Here is a 24,898-nt window from a genome sequence, read left to right as displayed (position 1 = left end):
CTTGGACTTTGAATGAGCCCTCCCTTCAACCAGCCATCAGTATTTAAGCTGCTTATTCAAGCCAATGCAGGAGGTCAAACAGGGACAGACTGAATGTATTTCTCCTCACAACTTTCCTTTTGAAGGAATATCACACCTGATCACTGTATGGAGTTGTTATTCCTTTAGATCATCCAGTGAATACCCCAGAGTCTCCTCCCAACTAATACTGAGCACCAAAGGAAGATTTACATGATTGCATCATCACCTGCTGTGATGCTAAGGCTAAGATTTGGTGCCCAAAGATGCATACATATCAATATTCCATACCAATTCTAAAATCACATATTTTAACACAAACAAAATAACAAATATCATGGCATTGCAATTGTTTTAGTTTTTCTACAAAGAAGAGGAGCACTCCTCTGCATGCAGTAATGTCTCTCTCATGTTTAAAGTTAGATATATTCTTGTACGGTGGTCCTGAAGTGCAAATCGCAACAGCAAATCAGAAAAAACAACAGCAAATTAGAAAACTCCTCCCCAGGATGCTCGCAGCAAATGTTTTGGAAGATGTAATCATGTTGTCCTCCTGGGAAAGAGCGATAAACATCGAATGGGTTATGCCATGTTCAGGTTGCTACGGCTGTGCTTGTGCTTCTCTGCACTGTAAGTGATCATATATTGCTACATGTTGGTATGTGAAGGCTTGTTAATAAGTAAACTAAAGCAACTTTTATGACTGTTTATCTGATAAATTATATCAGCAGAACATTAAATGATAATAGATATTCCCTTTTTCCGGCCAATAACCCGCCTGGTCGATGTATATCATCAGGATTCCTGGAAATAATGACGTCATTTTTATCATCAAAACAAAAACTTTTTTTTTTAATTAATTGGGAGAGATGTAATTCCTGCATCTTTACAACTGAAGTGGATAACTTTAAAAAATGCAAAAGTGTGTGAAATGACAGAAGATTAATACGAGCAGGGACACTCATACACACACACACACACACACACACACACACACACACACACACACACACACACACACACACACACACACACACACACACACACACACCAGTCAAACACACTAACTAGTGTCACCAGAATGAGCCAGCACTGTGGTAAAATTGACATGTTGGAACACTACAGCAGAGCGTTTGGCTACCAGGAGGCAGTATTAACCTCCTGGCCTGCTATCTTTTCTTCACAGTAGGGGGTGTAATGATATGCTAATGCTGCTTGCCTGCTGGCCAAGTCTCAGTGTTGGCTGCTACAAGAGGTGTGAATATTAATAATATGAAATGCTGCTCTTTTTGTAGAAGAAGCATTACGTCAAAGCCTTAAGGTGTGAGCTCACCTTGGTCCCTGTGGGGGAGATTTGTGAAGGGAAACAATGTCATTGTTGTATCAGATCAACAAAGCTTCTAACAGGTTTAATGCAGAAATCCTGTATTGTAGCAACATCTGCTCTTTTACTCTTTTTTGTTTTAGGCAGGTTACTCAGTAGTATACATACACTTTATGATTAAAATAACAATAGATATCACATTACAGTGTTTGGATGTGATGAGGAAATGACTTTTTTAGGCTTATTGTTAGAGAAGTGGATTCTGTCAATAGCTTTCACATAAGGCAGCATGACCCTGAAATGTTATTCTTTTATTTCCAATGAAAGTGCATTATACTGTCATGACTGAGAGAATGAGAGACTTGTGACCAGAGGTGTCACAATACATATGTTGTGTTTAGTCCATAAAGTGTATAAATAATGGATGTAGTATCCGTGACGTCACCCATCTGTTTCTGAAGTGCTGATTTGAGGCTAATCGTCGACGGCAGCTATATTGGAAATGCTGAGTGCAACCTAACGTCTGTCGAGCTAGTGTGAGGTAAAGAGGCGGGCTTTGAGCCTCCAAGCCAACAGCTACAGTGTTTCCGCCTGTCAATCAAGTCAGCTGTGCCTCTCATAATGGAAAACTCGTAATCTTAATAACTTTGAATTTATCCTCAGTTGAGGCTCGCTGACAGACCTTTCTCTGCCCCTGTATCTTCACTAACACTACACTTTGGTATGCTTTAAGCGATCCTTCAGCACAGACATATAATGGAAGGTACTAGGTGCTCTGTTTGCAGCCAGTGACACCTCATCACTGTGAGTTAATGTATGCAGCCATCATTCAGTGGAGTTGTATTGGAGTGAGGCTCATACATGTGTGCAGGCAACGGCTGAAATTTCACTCTGACTTTACTCAAACTTTTTCCAGCCCTTTGGGAAAAAAAAATCCCCAGGAAGTCAGTGTGATGTGATGTGTGAACTGTAAAAGTCAGGAAAATTCCCCTTGAGTGAATGGAAGAGGGTGGTGACATTTATATGAAGTGACCAGTGTGATCTTGATGCACGTAATTGAGCTGCTTATACTCTTTCCTGCTCGCCGGCATTTTTCTTTGCGCTTGTTCCTTGATACTGTTTATGTCTAATAATAGCTGTAAAGGCTGTCAGACTCCGAATCTGTTGCTTTGCAGATTTCCAGCGCAGCGTCCTTTTTTACATCTTGCCTTGCCTCCTCAGGAGTCAGGACTAGGGTTGCAAAGGGGTGGAACATTTCCGGTGAAATTTCCATGGGAAGTTAAGCTGAGGAATTTTGGAAATATTCAAAATTGGAAACTTTCCATGGGAATTTATGGGAATTAACTGGGAATTGAGGGTAATTTAATGGAAAGGTATCATATCCAAGCATAAATATTTGTTTTGTTAGAAGCAGACATCCATCCAAAATAATACAATTAAATCAGATTTATTTTTAAGTAGAACTTTATCAAGTGTTAAATATTTTATTGAACAATCAATTATTTCATTGAAGAACAAAAACATGAATGTTGAGTGAAATATTACTCATCCCCCTGACTCAACCCATTCAAAAATTAACAAAAATGCAATCCCAGCAAAGTCCCATTCAACATGCAAATAAAAATATTAAGAGCCAACATTCAGTTTAGTGAATTCCTGGTTTATTCCCGTTTATTCCCATGGAAAGTTTCCAACATTGTAAATTCCCAGAATTTTGCAACCCTAGTCAGGACCCCTCCTCCCTGTCCGACAGGGGAAACCTGACGCCATAAGTGAATAAGCAAGTTGGGTAAATTGTAGGAGCAGGCCGTCTTGTAATTTTTCTAGAAATTGTCACAAGTGCATATGTGAAAAGGGCTTCTGATACACCTTATGATCTGCAAAGCACGTTTCAGCATTAAGAGGCTATAAGATAAATGTTAATGATGTTGCTAGTATCTCTATTTCAATGTCATTCTGTTGTTTGTAGTTGGTCTCCATTTATTATGTACAAAAGGAACAGAAGCACGGGGCTGATGGAGTCAAGGCCCTGTTTGCTGTACACAGCCTGACATGTTCCCAGCTTTATGCTCTCATGGATAGGTGGTGATGCCATCCAACTATGCTTTACTGCAAACAAATCAGCCCTTGTCTAACAGAACTGTTGCTGAACACTGGCACAGTAGTGACCATTTAGGAGACTTTTTTCCCCTCCCTGCTTGTAAGCAAATGCTCTAGCTGCAGCCTAGGCTGTGACTTATTCCTTTGTATTAACAGTGGGATGGGCTGCATGATTCTACTGTTATTAAGAGGTTGTTTGTTTCCCCTCAGTCTAAAGCTGTTTGTTAAAACAACACCATGCATATTACTCAGCTGTAATTGTGGGATCGAACAGTCATGTTGAAATTTGGTTCTGTTCCAGTAAGACTCACATTGGCAGACAAACCACATACCTTTTGATTGCATCCACGTGCTGTACACAGGATATGTTTGTCTACCTACAATGTGTGCATCTAAGAGCAGATGGCACTACAATCCACACACCTGATCAGACTGGCAAATCTGGACTGGTAGAAGGTATATCATGGAGCTACAAGGCTGCTGTACAAATCTAGTTGCATAGAATCCATGGCAAGAACACAGTCAATTTTCTGTTCCTTTTTTTACCCCCCTGAAACATTAATTTATTTTCCTCCAAAAAGGGAAAAACTAAGATAGAAAGCAATTAATAATGGCATAAAGGCTTGTGTCTTCACCTGCATACTTGTTTGAGCTCACCGGTAAATGCTGCGCTCCTGACCCTTATCTGCTTCCTCTACCCTTAACCTGCTTTCACACACTCTGCATCAGAAACTCATCAGTTGCCAAGGTCTGCAATCCAACCTGTGGGGAAAGCAAGCAACACATTATTGAATACCTCACAATCAAACATAATACAGTATTAATATTTATAGTTTGAAATGTTCAGCTTCTGTCAAACTAAACATCTTTATTGAGAATAATTAAATAGAGTTTTTTTAAAAACAAAGAAATGATGTGGTTTTAAAGAATATTTGTAAGTTTGAATGGTATGATTGAATAAGCCTGGAGGTTAACGTATGCTTGGTCATCTGACACTGTGGCTACCAGCACTGCAAGGTTTGAATTTCACTTAAAAACCTAAAGACAGAGGAATGATTAACCAGAGTGGTCGGACTGTTAACTTTGGTTTTACACACGAGTGAGCATTGCAATGAAATCTGTGGCATAAAACCTTAGTGTCAAAGTCACGCGCTGGAAATGACTGTTTTATTCCCCTGCTGGATCTCTTAAAGAAACTTACTATGACAACAAACTCTTAAAAGATCACTATAATCACTTCCTTTTTAAAGATCATCACTTATTTCTGTCGATTTTCCTGAAGTAGCAGTCTCTGCTTCAGTAAAACGGCTGAGGGGAGATTTTTGAAGATGTAGGAGTGTGTGCAGTCCAAATTAATGAGCTTGTTTTTGGTGTGAGGGTGAGTTGAAGGCCATGCAATCCACAGCCAGATATTTGATCATCTGCAAGAAGAACCCCAGAGTAGTACTACTTCTCATTTTTCCACAGCAAAAGAGGAAGAAGAGTTAACATGTACATTATCAATATTCAAGATGATACTCGTTTACATGTATGAGAACTGTCAAAGAGCTGTTTTTATCTTAATGATCCAGAGATCTAAACCAGATTTGTTTTCTCGCTGATGACAGGATTCTTTCATCCGAGCCGTACCAGGCACTGAGTGTTTCTGTTATTTCAAGGACACTGACATACATGACACAGCTGGAGATCTTCTGGTTTACTATGTTTCAGTTGTTACTTGTGATTCAAAGTGTTTATGTAGGAACAATAACATGACTCATCTGCTGCCTGTGTCGAGTTAACTCATGATAAATGGTGTTGTTGTGTTTCTGGGCTTATTAGCAATAAGCAGAACGTACCTTTTGAACTGTTTGATCAATGAGTAATTTATAGCAAAGGGAATTGCATTTTGTTGAAATGCTCTTTTCCTAAATCCACAGGCGTTCACAAAAAAGCCCTCTTTAGTGCATTTGTTATAAAGACATAAACTCTCATTTTCATAGACACTGAAACATCTGTCGAAATAAGCAAACACTTTTCAGGATATCTGATTACATTTATAAGACCTCTTGACACGTACAGGCCCAATTAAAAAAAACATTGTGGCACTGTGGAAAATGTTCATGATTCTAAAATAATATAAACCTATATAGAATGTATATATATATTTTTGCCTTTAATGGAGAAGACAGCTGAAGAGACAGGAAATGTAGGGACCAGAGAGTGGGGGAGGACACAGCAAATGGTCAAGGCTGGAACCGAACCTGTGGCCTTTACGACGAAGGCTATAGCCTCTGTACATGGGGTGGGCGCCCAGACTGGCTAAACCTATATTTAATTGAAGATAGTGTAAAGACAATGGATCAAGTTTCAAGACTGAAACTTGTATGCTCTTATGCATCCCAAACCATCATGGATGCTTGCTTTTAAACTGCCCTCATAACAAGCCCGGTGGTCCCCCTCCTGTTTAGAGTGGAGGACACAACGTCCATGATTTCAGAAAAAAGAATGTCAAATTTTGATTCGTCCGGACAGTTTACCACTGCGCCTCCATCCAAGTCAACATCTAAAACAGGCTTTGGTTTGTCTATGGTTTCCTCTTTGCATTGTATAGTTTTAACCTGCATTTGTGGATACAGCAACAAACTGTAGGACAGACAATGGTTTTTGGATACAATTTTGAGCCAATGCAGTGATTTCCACAACAGAGTCACGTCTGTTTTTAATGAAGTAAAAACAGATGCTACATGGGGGGCCAAGATCCCAGCCATCGAATACTGGTTTACAGCCTTGTCCCTTTTGTATAGAGATTTCTCCAGATTCTTTGGATATTTTAATGTCAGTGTCCCACCTTTTAGAAATTCGGATTGTACATTACAGCAGAGGAATTCTAAAATAATAGATGTTGTCTGTCACTCAGCACAAATGCCAAACATGCATCCCCACAGCCAAAACAACAATAACTCACTCTACTTTAGTATTAAACTGACATGTTAATCCACAACTTGATAAAATAATCTATACACATGCTGTTCCATAGAATAACAGCATTGCTCTGCAGTAATCCACATCTAGTATATATCCAGTTGGTCTTTTCAGATGTCATTAAAATGAAGCAGTAACCCATAAACTGCGACTGTCATAACAAGTGATAGGCAATGCCATCACCATTCAAACCACTGAACGTAAATGTTAAAAGGTCGAGTGTGTTCATGCTGGAACTTCACTGAGGTTATCAATTTGGCATCTGACATTGCAGGTGTTTCATTGAATTATGCCAAAGTCATTAAAGTTCAACAGAGGAAGGTTTGGCTTCCCTGGAGCAAATGTCCTCCCATCTAAAAACATCAGAAAATATGGCTTTTTAAAGGCAAAACGACCAGAGTTTCAGTGCTTTAGCTGTACAAAGAACTGTGCTTTCTCAGTGCCTGTACAATATAAACATTTGCACAGTACTATATGCTGCATTAGTGTGTAAGATGTTTGTTGTAACCTTTGCCTTTGGTTTCAGTTAAACTCAAAAAGGTCATCAAATAAAAGACTACAAAAGAAGTGGACATAACAAAACAAACATCAGAATATATGACTTGAGAATGTGATCTGATTCATCAAATGACCCATTTATGTCATTCTGTTGAAGTTTACAGGGTTAGTCACAGTTTTCAAGTATTTTCAATACAGCAAGTTTAAAAATCGTAGTCCACTTTAGATTAAACAAAGAAGCAGGCTATGCTTTAGGGTGAGGCGACCTTGTTATACTCAAGTTGCTATGTGGCAACCTTTCCGTCAGGATAGAAGTGAAGCGAGTGACCAGATTTGGATCATCTTATCTAAATATGGTCACCTTTTAAAGTCTCCATACCAGCTGATTACATGATGCTGGCTGCCAACACTTGCTTTGTAGTTTATAATAATATAAACTTCTAGAGACTTACAGTACAAGGTACTTGAATGACTCGTATATTTATGTGTCTCACAGTTAAGGTCTAATTGTAATGCACTGACACATATTATATCAGTATTTGCATCTGGAGCTAGTTTGAACAGCTTTAAAGAACAGACTTGGTTGAGTCAAATGTATGCATACACAGAGGATGCTATTGAACAAACCAGAGAGCGCGATATGAAGTGGAACAGGCTTGGATATGCTCCAGACAGTTTCCTGGTTTCCCATCCAACTAAGGGAATTGTTTTGCTGAGGGTTTGAAGTGCCAAGATCCTGACACATATCATATGTTGTTAAAGTTATTCAGTTGATGTTTCCCTACAGTCACACACCTTAAACATAGAACATTTAATGTAAGAAATATCATCTTTGTGGCCTTCTACATGCAAAGTTTGAGGTTTTGATATCAAAGAAATAATGCAACATGATTTTTTTCTATGAACGATGTACAAAACTATGACGTAACTTTATTTGAGGTATTTTGGGAATATAACTAACATTATTGGCTTAGTTTCAGCATTTCAGTTACAGTCACATCATAAAAAAATATTTTTCTGTCACTTCCAAATTAACTGAAAACAATCTCTCTGGGGGAAAATGAGGGAATGATATGCTGAAAATATTTGAGACATCCTCTTGGTTCGTAGATAAACTGCCATAGTATCACTTTAAGCTTTTGAAAACATGTATGCAGAAAAAACATGTCCGTTAAATTAGTCCTAGATCATTTAGCATGTAATGGAGGGTTACTTTTATTGGCCGGTATTAAAGCTGGGGTTGGTAGTCAGATTTAGATACACTTTTTGTTATACTGGTTAAAATGATCTTTATGTCCTGTTGGTAATCAATACATAATGTGTTCTTAAAAAAGAGTGAAAAAAGCCGCTATCTACAGCCGAATTAAACCTGGGAAAATACCAACCATCCCTGCCATCAGGAGCCAATTTATGAAACTGATCAAACCCTGTCCTGCCGTTCTGCCCACCTCCTTCACGTACATTTCCCCAGCATGCACTCCCCATCCCCTGCCTCTGCTTCCCCTGACTCTATTTACTACCCCTCTTGCTCGACTTCGGGCCTGTCCCCTCTGACCCGATGAGGTACTTTGCTCAGGACTGTAGTCCGGATCAGAGTCTAAAAAGCTCTCACCATGGGGGCTCTGAAAAGCCAAAAAATTAATGACATTTAGTAAGTCCTACAGAAAATGTAGATGTATAGCAGCGTCCGTCCGGACGCTGTAGGGATGATGAGCCGATCTGTAAACAGGTTGAGCTTTAATAACCGGTCACTGTCGGCCGTGATCATGCCAAACAACAAAGCAACAATCAATGTTTGAATGAATGAAAAACTTCTCCTTCTTGTCTCTTCTCTTTCCAGCTCACACACCCTCTCACACCTCCGCCCCTTTCCTGATGCCTTCACTTACTGTCAACACTGTAGGAATTAATTACGGAGTCCTGAGGAAATGCTACATTCAAACTCATGCTAGTTTTCCGTGACTACCAACCCTAGCTTTAACAGCAGAGATGATTACTGCAAGCAAGACCTATTCCCCTATATATGAGCACTTTCATTTAAGACAGACTTAAAGTACCTATCATTAGGGTTACATTGTATAAACTTGGGCACAAATAGTTGAGTGTCTATCCAATTAAAACTCCCCAACTTTCCTGTAAAATAACTAATGAAGGGTGGGTCCTTCATGCTGAAATACTCATTTCCACTCCTCCAGGCAGTCTGGAACTCCTCACTAACATTTGTCTCTTCCCTTCTTCACCTCCCTGATCTAGCTGCTATTTTTAACATGTTACACCACAGCCACAACCTTCCTTTTTACTGCTACTATTCAAATCACACACGCTGCTGTGTCTGACAATGAAAGTCTTTGTTTACCTCGTGATCAAATGTCCTCTTTCAACGAGAGCCATCCAGCAGTGGCCTGGCTTTAACACAGTAAAGTTATTCAACAACATGAAATGTTTTAATGTTGGACATCTTATTCCAGACAGAGACCACATAAAGATTTTCCTGATGTAGAAAGCTGTAAGGCCAACAGATCACATTAGAGTACCACTTTTATTTTATACATTTCATTCCAGAGGCAGACGGTTTCAGTCGGTCAAAGCTGTTCAGGGAAACTATGAAATTGCCGTGAAGCTTGGACTGTGAGGTTTAATGACGACCATTTCCTGACAAGCCTTTTCCTTTTGTTGACAATAGCAGCCACCATGAAACTTAAGCTAGACTGCCAGACAGATAATACAAATGAAAAGGTCTGTTAGTCACTTCCTTGTAGAAAGCTGAGCTATAACAGCTTCTTTCATTGGTTCAGAAATGTATCTTAGGAGGGTTAATGTAGCCTGCAAGACATATCATTCAGCTGATATTATAGGCCAAAATGAGCTGACCACAGTTATATCAAGATTGCTCCATGTTTTTCTGGTATGGGCCAACACACTTGACAGAGTGTCACTCTAGAATTGGCTGTATGTGCGCATTTAGTCAACTAAATGTCCTCAGTTATGTATTCAGCACCAGAATTACTAGTTGGTCAAATTAATAATTTGACAAAGAAATGGCGTGCTCACTCGAAAGTACTCAAAAAAGTCATTCGGTGCTGACCCAAAAGGACAATGAGTTGAAAAAATGTCAGCACTCACAATAAGTTCAAAACTTTTATAGCAGAAATTGCTAGCGTCTCCTGATGAAAGCCTAGGGCTGAAACAGGTTCGTTTCTTTGAGCTGCTGTCAATTTCTGCTATAAAAGTTTTGAACTTTTTGCGAGTGCTGACATTTTTTCAACAAAGTAATTATTTATAATTGTACGATAATAATATCAGTGTTTTCCCACAGAATGCCAGTCAGATATGTTGCACCTGCACTACTGTATAGCTCTGGTTACTGGAGAGTGCCATAATAATACAATGTTTCTTTTTAATTTTCATTGATTGATTGATTTTATTTTTATTGTTATTATTATTATTATTGTCGCATATATTGTGTTCTCAACCTTAGGATTGTGGGGTGGGTTTAGTGTTGGGGTTGGGATTAGGATGAGGGGGGATCTTTTTTATTTTCATTTCTATATATATATATATATTTTAAATTCTATTTTAAGTTATTTTTATGTACAGCTATTTGTGTTACAATGTCATTATATGAAAAATGCTCTATGAATAAACTTTGATTCATTGGTTGATTCATTGCTCTGCTACCGAGCGGCAGCCTCCGGTCTAAAAATATGAGTCCAATGCGGAAGTGTTAAAAACTGCAGTTCATTGAGAATCTGCTTGAGGCTGGCCCCCGAAGTACCGGAAACCACATACACACCAATTTAAAAAAGACGATCTTTACAGCAGAAATAAACATGTTTACAGCCTGGTACAAAAGACGAGTGTAGTCTGGACAGCTCATTTCTCTATTGGCTCACACTGTATGGGGGGTGAATTTCTTTGTAACGTGGCAATTTCGAAGATATTGAGATTACGTGTCTTCCAGAGAGGCAAAGTTGACATGATTGACAGGCAGGAACACTGTAGCTGTTGGCTTGGAGGCTCAAAACCTGCTTCTTTACGTCACAATTGCTCCACAGCAGCAATATGGCTGCCGTGGACGATTGGCCTCAAAACAGTGCTTCAGAAACAGATGGGTGACGTCATGGATACTATGTCCATATTTTATACAGTCTATGTCTGCTACCCAGATTTAAACAAGCACAGAGGACAGATCATCTTGTAGCAGTGGCAGTATTTTGATCTACAAAACAAAGATAAAGTCTTATGAAGGCTGTGTCTCGTTGAAATGGACTTGACCAGAGAAATGGGTAACCAGCACAGGGATGTGGACGTTACCCTTCATGGATGACCCACGGCTGGGGGTGCTAGCTCTGCAAATGTTAGCCACGTCCGGCAAACTTTACTTGCAGACTCTGACCCTGTGATTAGCCATGTGAAATTGAACACAATTGATTGTGTTCAATTCTGACTGTTTCCAAGTGTTCTCTTACCTTTAGACCAGTCCGTTGGTCAGACTTTGGATTGCTGTTTAAACAACTTTTAACTTGTGAGTTCTCTAGAGAGTCAGTATTGGTTTAGGCTCAAAAACTCCTGTATTGATCAGGTTGTCGTAGGTATCAGATTTTGTGTTATCTAAATTCCCTCTTGCATTTCTTTAAAATATACTGTTGCTCCTTGAAATAATGAGAAAGTTGCTTTCCCTTTTTCGTTTAGAGCCTGTGTTGCTCCACCACTCCCTGCAGGTGTCTTAATACAGGATAAATGAAATGCAATTGCATAAAAGAAACCAACCAAACAGCATGCTTGCCATTTATATCCTTGTGTATATTACCCACTGTTTCTGCATGTTGTAGCAGTCCTGTGTTGTCAGGCACTAAATGGAATTATGAAGGACTTTTTTGTGTTGTGTGGACTTAAACTAAGACATTAGCACATTTAATGTTGTAAAAAATGACTGCCAGCCATTGTTTCAAGCAAAAGCCTGGCAGGTTGCCCCTTTGAAGATATTCTTAGAAATCCAGAGCTATTAAAATATCTCTGTCCACCTTCTCCTCTCAGTCTGTCACTGTTGTGTCTATGTAAAGAGAAACAGGCATTGTGGTGCTAATCAGAGAGAATGTAATCAGCAGTTTCAGATCATTAACCTCCTTATTTAATGAATTAATCTCGTAATAATGAGTTCAAACACAACAATTATTAGCATTTTGAGCAGCATGTTTACCATTTTAATTAATGCCAATGTTATATTCCAACAAAAAAACTGCCACTTCTGTCAGATATTCATTAAATGCATTGAGGATAACAGCTTGTTATTTACAGTGAGTGAGTGAGTCAGGTCATTCATCATTGAAGCAGCGTGGTCCATGGTCACTGCAGGCATAATTGTCACCACTTTACCTTCTCGCCCTGCTTTGAACAATGTTGAGTGGCCCACTCTTTAACAGGGTCGGTTTGATGTTCTGTATTTAACAACAGAAGCTTACGACACATCACATTACATGGGAACTGAGATAATCCATGATTCTCCACCAACCACCAACGTAAGGAACTTGGTGATCATTTTTAGAGGATTTGTTTGCTTCAGTTATTATCCTTCGTACTTGCCCTCTCTGACCTCTTCTACTGTAGTATTTTCTTAACTTCTTTTTCCTGCCGATGAATTAGGGATACACCAAAAATTCGGCCACCGAAAACTTTCGGACGAAAATGGCCCAAAAGTGCATTTTCGGTTTCGGCCAAAATACTTTTATCACTGAAACAGAATGTTGTGATGACGCAAGCATGACCGCGGCCAGTACGTACTTGTCTGAATAAGGGCCAACATGTCTGCATCCATTATTCCTTTAATTTCAGCACTAAAGCGTCTTCTAAACAAAGAGGTTGAGACGGACCACAGAGTGAAAACAATGAAAAGTACACTCTTAGAGTCTGTCAGCACACGTTTCACTGAGATCTATTTGGATCCTCTGACTGTACTTGATCGGCGTTATAAAGATCATTGCTTGGATGTGGGAATAAAGCAGTGTGCACGAGAAATGATCCAGGCCACAATGGATGCAGAGAACCCAGAAAAAAGGACTGGTCTGTCTGAACCAGATGAGGGGCATGCACCCTCATTGTCTGATATGTTCAATGAGAGCTTTGATTTCAGTGAGGTTATTACACAGTCATATCCATAAATGCAATGGTAGGGGAGACCGGGGACAGCTGTAACATTTTTGACATTTCTATCTATAACTTTGAGCTCTTTTAACCCAGTGTGTTCAAACTGCTATACAAACTAGCTGCAACTAAACTGAGCATGTGCGGAGTGAATCAGGTGATTCCTAACTTGTTCCTGATTGGAGCAAGTACAAGTGTTACAACTGAACCGTGTTACAACTGTCCCCGGTCTCCCTACTAATAATTGGCATAATAATTTATTTCGGTGTTTCGGTTTTCGGCCTTGGTTTCCTCATTTTCGGTTTTCAGTTTCGACCAAGAATTTTCATTTCAGTGCATCCCTATTGTTGTCTTCAGTTATTATCCTACGTACTTGCCCTCTTTGACCTCCTCTACTCTAGTATTTTCTTAACTTCCTTAGCCTGCTGATGAAACGATTGACTACCAGAGGGAGATTCCAAGAACCAACCTTTCACCAGATATTTTTATATCTGATTGAATTTCATTTGAATTCATAAAAAGGGGCCAAGTGTTTGATTTTAGATAAAGAATCACCTGTTTGTTTTTCACAGTATACAACAATGAATCAGCATTAGCTTAAAAGTCTCATGATCCACATAACCAAAGTCTGGTCTTGAACGTGACTTTAAACCGATATAATCTTTGACATTTAAAGGAAATAATAGAAGATTTGTTCCATTAAAACAGGAACACCATTCATGCTGAAGACCTAAAAGTTCAAGAGTTGCATTGGTTCATAACTGGCTTTATATTTCAAACGATCAGCCCAAATCTGTGTCATCCCTCATACTGATATTCTAAACATTGCTACCACTTCATGTGAAGTGTTGCCTATTTGCATTTCTCTACTCATCGCCTCTCATCTCCCCATCAGAAGCTCATTCCTTCATATCAGCATGAGCACTGGAGGGATTTGAGTGGAGGACAGATTATTTGGTTGACCTCCCTATCTTCTGAGAGCCATTGCAGCGCCTCACATCAGCAGCAGAGAGTACAGGATTATTAGATGTCGTCATTTCATGAATCATGTTTTGGTCACTGTGATGGATGTTTGAGTCTGGGTGGTGCAGAGAGGAGACGCTGGCGTGTGGAGGGAGAAAATAAAACTGCCTTTGGATTGAAAGGATGGTTGTTAAAAGAGATGCAGTTTTGAAGAGCTGTTTAAAAAGTAGGCCATGGTGTTTGGCATGGTCACTCTGACAGTGCTTTTGATGACTTTATGTATCTCAACTCCAGTCAAGCTGAGCTGTTCTAACATGAAAGCAGAAACAAGCAGTCCTCCTGTAACACACTAATTTAATTATCCTCTCAAAGATAGAGGTATCACACCTACACCTATGGATGCTCATAGACTGCGTTATTACAATTATTAAGAGCTTTTAATAAGCTTTTGCCAACTGTTTTGTTGCTGCCAGAAGTAATTATTCAAGTGGATCAAGCAAAATATGCCCGAACTCTTTTCCGCGGATTGACTTGACATGACATGTGATCAGTTTACCTCTGGCATAGCTCATGTCAGTGAAAATTAATCACCATTGTCGAGGGGTTTTGATCAGAATCAAGCATCTTACACAACCTGAAGATCTGTAAGAAAGCTGGGTGATGATTATTGTCAACGCCATAAAAAAACATGCAAAAAGACAAAAAAAACCAGAAAAGCCTAATGTGCAATTGATGTGTAAAATTTTTTTTATATGGGGGGGCCGTGCATTTACACTCGGCATGCCTCACCTATCAGATGATCAGATAGAACCCTGAATATACTCAATATTCATTCAAGATCAGAAGTTGACTGATTGGTTTATAGAGCCAATACCGATTCTGATTTGTAGTAGTTCATCAGACGATTACTGATATTTGAAACTGATATGCAGTTACAGTAAAAAAAAAAAAAATTTCTTTAAGAATTTAGAAATTGGATCTGTCATTCAAAAAAAACACTTCATTACTAATGACTATGAATAAACAACATCAATAAAGTTGAGTTTATTCACCTTTTACAGTTACCATAAATATTAAGCAGTTGTACAATTGTGCAGACTTTTTTTATGACCAACGTTTTTAAAATTATTTTTCATATTTTTACAACATCATAACACAATAACTGACAGAACACATTGTCCACAGAGGACAATCAGCAATGACGACAACAAAACAAACAAATCAATAGAATTACAAGTAGACTACTGAATATATAAATAAAATAAAATGACAAATAAAAAATAATAATACAGAACATAAAGAAAGGCACACTGACAGTAGTATAAAAGCATTGTTGTCTACTTTTTACAGACTGTAGTACTGACATCTAACTACAGGGGGCTGTTAGCCCACATCACCAAACCAAGATTAGACTAGCTTGTTAAATAAAATAAAATAAAAAGGGGAGATCTGCCCTTACACATTCAGAGTTTACAACCCTGTGACAAGATGAATGTATTTTCACCATTTGGCACTGTAAAGGTGTTGTCGGTTTGTCATCCTGTATGTAAGCTCTTCGTAGGCTCTGACTACACTTAACTGAGTAAACCACAGGTTAGCTGGAGGGAGATCCACCATTTTCAAGTGCGCAGATTTTTCACTTTTAAAATAAAAGTAGCAGCAGTTGTTTGCCGGACACTAGATGAGAGAGAAAGACACACCGGCAGCAGAGCCAAAGTATCCCACTTTCTTATTAATCAATTTTATCTGCAATAGGAATAAAAAATTACGCCGCTACAGACAATTGGCCAAGTGTGAAAATTGGGCCCCAAATAATAGACCCGGCCAATGATCAGTGGACCTGATTAGCTTTGTATGCCTTTATTATAGAGAGGATAGGTCAGTGGATAGAGCAGGAATCCAGGAGAGAGAGTGGGGAATCACAGGGTGGGATTTAACCTGCCCACATGAGGACTATTGCCTCTGTTCATGACTGTTTGTGACTTGACCCAAAGGTCAAACTGGTCAGACTCCTTAATACGCCCCCTGCTGGTTATTAGATAGAGTGCAGGTTGAAGGCACCACACTGGCTTTACCACTGAAACCAAAAGGCTATGTTTACGTCAAAGTCTCTGGCTCTGTAATGAAATCAGTCAACCATCAATCATTCAGATCTATCCCTAGACTCATCCCGATCTCTAACACTCTCAACTGACACACATCAAGCGATGCATGTATTTATGCAAGTCCAAGCTCTATTTGTAAGCCCTCCGACTGACTGGAGACATCCCGGACATGAGCGCAGATTTGTCCCAGCATGCTTCTGTAGTTTGTTTCTGCTGTTGTCTCTGGCGCTCCTGCAGGCAAATGACTTTATATTCAAATGATTTCACCCACAGAATTATTTTTTACTTTGATGAGAGGGATAGCTGAAGGATGAAGAACATCAACATGGTCACACACTCATACACAATAGATAGCGAGGGTGTCATCACTCTGCAGCCGCCACTTGGCAGCTTCAGTGTTTCTGCTCGTTACTTTTAGCTGGGTAATTTCCTCCCCTTTGGTGTAAGATGACCATCATCTGCTGCTCTCTGTCATCTTCGGCATCACATGACTGTAATCAATTTGAAGTCTAGGCCTTGTATTATTCTGTTCTTTAGTAAACCTCTATTAGTGCTTGTCCTCAGTTCTTTGCTCACTGCCCAAACATGTGGTCCTTATTTTTATTAGATTAACTCTTTGATGTTATTCCTATTAGAGTTTGTAAGTCTGGCTTCCACTATACCCTCCAATGTTAAGGATATCTGGGTGACTTAATGACTAAAATATGTATTGACTTAATACCCCACAGATATGTAACAAGTTTGTATAACTAAGCTATGTTGGTGTTTTTATCACCAGTACGGGTGAAAGAGAGGGGGGTGACATGCAACAAGGGTCTCTGTGTTTACTCTAAAGTCTACATGACTGTTCCCTCAATACCTCCTCTCTTTTAATCTGAGGTTATTTTTTTTAAGGAATTTCCAGTCCTATGGAAGGCTCTGTGATTGACAGGCAACAAGACATGAGAATTGGTGTGCAGCAGAATAAGTAGAGAGACCTGTGTAGAAACATCAAGGTCCATCCAGCAAATGAGTTTTTTCAGGCTTAACTGTATCATCTTGTTTCCTGTACCCACTCTTCCTTATCAGCCAAACATTATAAATAGTTTTCACAGTGTTTCCAACCACAGCAACGATCAGAAATGTGCGTAAAAAGTCTTGACTTCGAGATACATGAAGCTGCCAATCAAGTTTCCGACTTTTCGTCTTGTGAGTTGTTTGCCTATAGTAGAAAAAGTGTTGGTATCACTGTTGACATTGCTACCCTTGGTTCCCATTAGGGCTGCAAAGGGGTGGAACATTTCTGGTAAGTTTCCGGTAAATTTCCATGGGAAGTTAAACTGGGGAATATTAGAAATATTCCAAATTGGAATTTATGGGAATTCATCGGGAATTTAATGGAAAGGTATCATATCCAGGCATAAATAATTGTTTTGTTATAAGCAGACATCCATCCAAAATAATACAATTAAAACAGATTTACTTTTAAGTAGAACTTTATCAAGTGTTAAATATTTTATTGAACAATCAATTCTTTCATTGAAGAACGAAAACATGAATGTTGAGTGAAATATTACTCATCCCCCCGACCCCAATTAAAAATTAAAAATTAAAAAATTAACAACAATGCAATCTCAACAAAATCCCATTCAAAATGTTAAATGATAAGAGCCCCTCTCCCTCATAAAAAGTCCCATTCAACATGCAAATAAAAAGTGCATGTAAGGGGTGTGGCCTCAATAGCCCTGCTGTAAGCAGTGTGCTATGTCCTTGTGATTGAGGAATAGCATAGATATTCAACTGTAATTGCATGAAATCTGGTTGTTTTTATGCTAGAATATATTTTCCCCAAATGTATTTAAGTTCCCTATTAAAAGCCAACCTTTAATTTAGTAAATGCCTCGTTCATTCCCATAAATTCCCTTTATTTCCCATGGAAAGTTTCCAACTTTGAAAATTCTCGGAATTTTGCAACCCTATTTGCCTGTAGTAGAAAAGGTGTTGGTATCATTGTTGACATTGCTACCTTTGGTCCCCATGAAGAATCACCTGAAATAAAAGCGAAGTCCTGGCATCAGATGTATGTTCTGCTTGTGTTGCACCATTTCTCCCTGCCATCCTCCAACGTAGCTCTCCATGGAGACTGTATAGAAGCCTGCTTGTGCTTTGTGTTACGGCCCAGTGGCTGCTTGGCTGCTCAGCCATAATTAATTCAGGCAGGCCTCTGGGGAGCACAGCCAGGCCAGGTTACCCAGCCAGGGATCTGGTGTCTAGCTGCCATAAAGACACTGGCTTTATGGCAGCCTTAGCTGCAGCGCTCACCTTGGCTGCTGCTGAGGCTGGATCTGTCAACCTTTCACACCTGTTCCTCAAATAGAGCAATGTAAATAATTGAATTGAACATATTGTAAACCTCTTTGGCATGCATGGATAGACACATTAAATGTTCTTGCTGAGATATAGCATATTGCATTTGTATTAAATTGACATCCGGGTTCAGAGTTGATGATTACTAGCTGAATTATTCAATCTGTTCTAACGTGGTGGAAATTTGTTGTAGGTTTCTTTTGCTGTATTTTATACCCAGTAACAACATGGAGATAAGCAGCTGCTGGGAGCTGTCATACCGGAAGTACACTTGTATTCACACTGGGCTGGCACAGTTGGTAAAGATGGCAGGCAGGCAGTGTGTGGTTTCCAGGTTTGGAGCAGAGTGCTGCCCAAGATAAAGAACATCTGAATATGCTGGAAGTTTTTTCATGTCCACAGACTCATTTCTGTTTCTAAATTAGCCTTTGGAAAATTCAAGCAGGTGCCATCATTGATTGTTGCTCTGGTTATTTACCTGTATTTTGGTACACTCATGATGTTAACTATTCACCTCTGAACTGTCTTTTGTTTTGATCCGTCCAATGTTTGAACATTAGATTATTTCAAATAGACTCTTTATAGGTAAAGGGTTTTTATTATCTTGTCAGCTGTAGACCATTATGCTTTTCATGCCGACTTCTAAAACCTCTGCTGATGTTGAAAAACCAAGCAGCAACTTCCGCTCTCAAAATATATGGAAGTGTTATAAACTGCAATTCATTGAGAATCTGCTTGAGGCTGGCTGCAGAAACACCAGAAACCACATACACACCAATACAAAGAAGACGATCTTTGCAGCATTAATAAACATGTTTACAGCCTGATTCAAAAAACAGCTTGGCTCTATGTAGCTCATTTCTCTATCGGCACACACTGTACGGGGGGGGGGGGGGGAATATTTAGAGAATCATCAGATTTATGAACTTTATTTAAAGACTGCCACTCATTGTTGACATATCCCTTTATTTTAATATTCTTAGAAATAAGAATTGCCAAAACAACCATTAAGTAGAACCTTGAGGTTTCAATATTGACTCTCCAAACACTATACACAACAACATATTTGGCAGGGAAAAGATTCAACTCTGTCTTCAACCTTTCTGAAGGCAGGCAGAGACAAACAAGGACCAGACTCAGCCCTGTCATCTGTGTCTATGTGTGCCATGCGAAATGTTACTGCAGTGTGGCACCGCGCTCATATTTGCTCCCTGTCCGCTCAGTCAGCTGACTCTGATGGATGGATGACTCGCACACATTGTCAGACACATAAATCATCTCTTACTGTGTCAAAATGGCACCAGACAGCCATTAACGGCAGACCTGGCTGTGATCTGAAGCGCTCTCCTCACGCTGGAACAGTCGACGCAGGAGAAAGATGTGTGATTTATCTGCGACTGCCAAAAAAAAACAAAAAAAAAGGGTGACGAAAATTACTTTGAAAAATGCATAAAAAAATCTGCAGTAAATATTGGAGCTCAGGACATATTGTCCCAGGGCTTTCATTGTGGTGACATGGTTTGCTGTGGATTTTATAGCAAATACTTTTCTATACATCAAAACAAATTCCTTTCATACCGTGTTCCAAATTGTTATTCAAGTTGCATTTTTGTGAATATTTTAAAAACTATGTTAACAGTCATGTTCAAATTTGTTAGGAAGTCAGATAGTGAATACATTTCTACAACTGTGTGGTTAAAATGATGCTTTTTGGCTGAACTTTTAAATAAATGCAGAATCTGCAGATATGAGCATGCCAAATTATTATGTAAGTTGGTGATAAGAGCATATAACTTGTGAAAATTAAAAACATGGAACCATATTTACATACATACATTTCATTAATTCACACATCACAACATGTATCAACCAAAAAAAAGACATTAACAAACAGCAAAAACAGACACTCTGAGATTAGGGGGTGGAGGTTCAAGGAACCCAGATACAATATTCACTGTTTAGAGGTTAAATTTTGTTCAAAGTAAGAGAGGAAGGGTTTCCAGACTTTAAAAAATACTTCAGCTGAGACCTTAATGGAGTATCTGAGTTTTTCAAGTTTTAGATGGGCCATCACACTTGCCACCTAATTACTGTGTGATCGTGGTTTTGTGGATTTCAAGTAAGTCAAAATTAGATGTCGGGCCAGTAGCGTCAAAAAGGCTAAAGCGTCACCCTGTGCGCCTTGGAACCATTTTAATGTTCTATTGATTAAAAATAATAATATTTACTACAACTGTAGTTAAATAAAAACAGTTTTCTTTAAATTTGTATACAAAATAAAACTGTTAATGTCTTTGAAACATTTCAAATTTTAAAGTGTTTCTCAAATGTTTCTCAAATTTTCAGTTATATGCTCTTATCACCAACTTGCATAATAATTTGGCACGCTCATTTCTGCAGATTCTGCATTTATTTAAAAATACAGCCAATGTACTTTGAAAAGCATCATTTTAACCACACAGTTGGAAGAAATGTATTCACTATCTGGCTTCTTGACAAATTTGAAAACAACTGTTAACAAAGTTTTAAAAATATTCACAAAAATGCAACTCGCATAATGATTTGGAACACGGTGTATGCGCAAAACCTTCCCCTCAATAAATGACTAAGGATTGATTGATTCTGATTCAATAAGTCAAAATATCTTAGCACATGAATGGAAAAGTCTCCCCATATCAGTCTGAGTGAGAGCAAACCATGTTTTATTTTGGCTTTTGGATTACCAACATTTTTATCCATCTCAAATCACAGCTAAGCTAAACTGATTATACAGTAGTAGGAATAATGTCAACAAATCAAGTGATTGAATCATCTATTCAAGTCATTTGTTTTGAGAAAAACATCAAGATTTTGTTGTTAAACCCTTCTCTCTGCTCTTGTATCCAAAATAAATATAAATTAGATCCAAAGATTATTATAAATTGATGTCTTGGTAATTAGATACTTCTATGTTCTGAATATTTGGCAGTCAAAGAAGGCAAACATCACATTGGGAACTGAGACTTGTAATAGGCATCTTTGATATGATTATAGTAGTTGTTAATATTGTAGTTTTATTGTACATTTAAGTATGAATTATTGTACGCATTAAAAACAAATCATAAGAAGGTGAAGGATAAAGGAGAAATCTATTGTGTATATGGTGATTTTAAAGACAAGGACATAAAATGCCATCATCCTGATGTTGATAACTGACATGAAAAATAATAGACGTGTGAGAGAGAAGGTTAAAGGGACACCAGGTGGTGTGTTTCACATTATCTCCTGTCTTTAAGGATGTTTTAACAGTATCATTACCCAAGCTTTGCCTCCTTTTCCTATCTCGTACCACACACACACACACACACACACACACACACACACACACACACACACACACACACACACACACACACACACACACACACACACACACACACACACACACAGCACAACATTTACGCATAAACAGAGTGACCTCACTCATTTTAATAGGACAGTTTCCATCCTCCATACCAGATCGTATTGTCTTCACATCCAGTCTTTCTGATTGTCGAGTACAACTATCACATGCGTTTTATATTGTCCCGTCACACCTCCTTGAATCTGGACATGACAGCCTGCCTCACAATATAAATTTGACACCAGCATTGTTATTTTCCTTATCTTTTACCATTAGGCAGGGTTCAATAATAAAAATGTCATCACAACTATTAAGAAGAGACAAATTATGACATTTATGGTTCATTCAATTTATTTCCACACACAAAGAACATTACTCCTGTGCGATACGACAAGCCCTTTACCTCAGCGGCTTGAGCTGGAGATCACCTCTGAGGCTTTCACATGGAGAGGTTTGGACTGAAATGTTGTGATTTTCACTCAAACTACAAGCTTTTGTAATTAAGTCCTCCAAAAATGAATTACCTTGTGTGTTCTCCAAACGCCCAGAAAATTACACCCCTGGTTATAAAAGATGTAACAACATCCTGAAAATATGGCATGAACATCACTGGGCTCGATCTCTGTGTTCTCTCTTCTATGTGGTGAGTGAAAGTTAAATTCAGCCCAGGTCTTTGTCTTCCAGGCTGTGTCAGATGTTGTTAGTATTCCAGGGCCTCCTACAGGAACAAAAGACCTCTAATCACGCTTCGCACTGTTTGTGTCTGCCTCGGTATCTCGGTTAGTCTCACTGACATGACTTGTTGTTTTTTCTTCCTTTGTGCCCTGGGTTTATCCCTGTAAATAAAAGGCGAGCTGTAAACAGTTGAATCCGCTGTCAGACACAGAGATAGACTGACAGAGACCCTTGTTTCCCCCCTGACCTTTAATCCACTCGGCTAGAAGCAGCTCTGCTGCATGATTAATCATCTGTTTAGGATCCTGCACACGCATAGTAATATCTATTCATATGCATCCTTTTTGAATCGGTTTGTTATGTATTTTACAGACGTAAAGAACAGTTTACGTGTATTGCATTGTTTGTTGTTTATATTGTTTTCTTTTATGTCTTATTGACTAACTCATTCCCTTCCTCCTCCAGCTGGTTGGTGGCCAGTTTGACCTGGAGATGAACTTCATCATCCAGGAGCCTGAGAGCATCGTGTGTATGGTGGAGCTGCTGGACAAGTGCGAACCCACATGTCAGGCAGAGGTCTGGAGTATCTTCACCGCCATCCTCAAGAAGAGCGTTCGCAACCTGCAGGCGTGCACTGACGTCGGGCTCATCCAGCAAGTGCTCCAGAGGATATCCACCACAGACAGCATGATCGCAGGTACTGAAAAGAGCCCCACGTGGAAAAAAAACATCTTGGTCTTTATAATTGTTATTTTCTTTCTTCTTGTTTTTGAACATTTGAAATAAATGTAATGAAGTAGACCATTTAGTCCCGCGCTTTGTTGATAGCCAGCACCACTGAATCAATCAATCAGTAACTTTTTACCTATGTAGTGCCAAATCATAACTGAAGTGATCACAGGACACAAGGAGCAGGTGTAGATCATATGCTTTGCTCTTACAGAGACCCATCATTAATGCACCATAAACAAGCCCATGAAAACATTTGGCAAAAGTAGCAAGGAAATATGTAATTTTAACAGGTAGAAATCTCAAACAAATCCAGACTCGGAGTGAAAAGCCATCTGCTATGACTGTGTAGGAAGTGGGATAGAATGAGAGACAGAAAGAGGTGAACATAAGGTGCATTTCAACCAAGAGTTCCGGGGTCCCAGAACTACAGAACTACCCCGGAACTAAAAGGTTCCTGTGCCCCAATTGTTGTCTGCATTTCGACCACGGACTGAAGTCCCAGGTGGATTGTGCAAATCAGGCCAGTGACGTATGGGGAAAAAATTGTAATGAATTATATTTTGAAATCTTAATACAAAACTAAACTAGGATGCATTTCCAGGAACTCCCTGTGTTTCAACAACTGTGTTAACTCCACAAACACCGTGACGTTCAGCTGAAAGTCCTAGGACCTTTGAAAAGTATTCCCCCCCCCAAGCAGGGGCTTTTCAGGGGGGAGATTAACTACCCCTGAACTAAATTTAGACCCTGGTTCCTCCAGTCGGAACGCATGTAGTGCAGGGGTAAAGTCCCTAGTTCCGGGGTTAAGTTCCTGCGGTCGAAAAACGCCTATACAGGGATGGGTGTGTCAAGTCATCCCGCAATCTATGTCCACTTCCAAAACAAGAGAGTTTGCCTGACTGCTAGATGATTCCCAAGGAGAGGGGCCTGATAATTAAATACTAAATTTAGAGGCAATAGGTACCACAAGAAGGCCTATGTTCTGGGGGTCTAAACAAGAGAGGTTGTCTGCCTCACAGTGCCTGACTGTTAGATGATTCCTAAGGAGAGGGGCCTGATAATTAAAGCTCTACCTCCCAGTCTCATTTTGGAGACTATAAGTACCACAAGAAGGATTATGTTCTGGGGGTCCAGTGTGCTAGAGGGGTACTATGGGTTCTTAAAGTTATGATGTGCCTGACCATTAAGAGCTGGTCAGTTTTATTCTACATGTATAAGGAACTGTTGCAAAAGAAGCTAATATGGCTTGTGTGCTCTTTCCTCGTTCTTCTCAGAAGTTGAACTGTGCCAGACCAGGACAAGAATCTTTTCACTCCTAGAGGAGATGATTTGCTAATTTTCTGACCTCTGAGCTGTGAAAAAGTTGAGCTCAAACTCCAGGAATGGTTGGGAGAGTATTACAACTCAAGAAAGCAACTATTTACTTTCCCATCCACTTTTGGTTTCACTCTGCATTGCTGCATACACTGCAATGCATTGCGCTGAAAGAGGGACTCAATCATCATGAACACTTGCCCCCAAGTCTAAGTCTAGTCTGAAGCCCATCTGCAAATTAGTACATATTAATCCTGCAGTGTTCGGCTCAGTGAACCTTTGACTGTTAGTACAACATTGGCCTACAGGGTTTGTGCGGTCAAGCAAGGGTGATAT

At 39.3% G+C, this 24,898-nt stretch overlaps 1 protein-coding gene across 4 annotated transcripts in view; it reads left to right on the top strand.

The window, feature by feature from the left end:
• The window catches only part of lrba (LPS responsive beige-like anchor protein), a 231,454-nt gene that overhangs the window by 15,887 nt on the left and 190,669 nt on the right, over window positions 1–24,898 (top strand). For all 4 annotated transcript variants that reach the window (XM_034687798.1, XM_034687799.1, XM_034687797.1 and 1 more), the window contains exon 2: window positions 22,982–23,213. In XM_034687798.1, the coding sequence (XP_034543689.1) occupies window positions 22,982–23,213 (232 nt within the window). The remainder of the gene's footprint in view (window positions 1–22,981; window positions 23,214–24,898) is intronic.

Source organism: Notolabrus celidotus, chromosome 7 (genome assembly GCF_009762535.1).
Source record: "Notolabrus celidotus isolate fNotCel1 chromosome 7, fNotCel1.pri, whole genome shotgun sequence".
NCBI lineage: Eukaryota > Metazoa > Chordata > Actinopteri > Labriformes > Labridae > Notolabrus > Notolabrus celidotus.
Note: the sequence above shows the minus strand (reverse complement) of the source record. Positions and strands in the feature narration are given on the sequence as shown.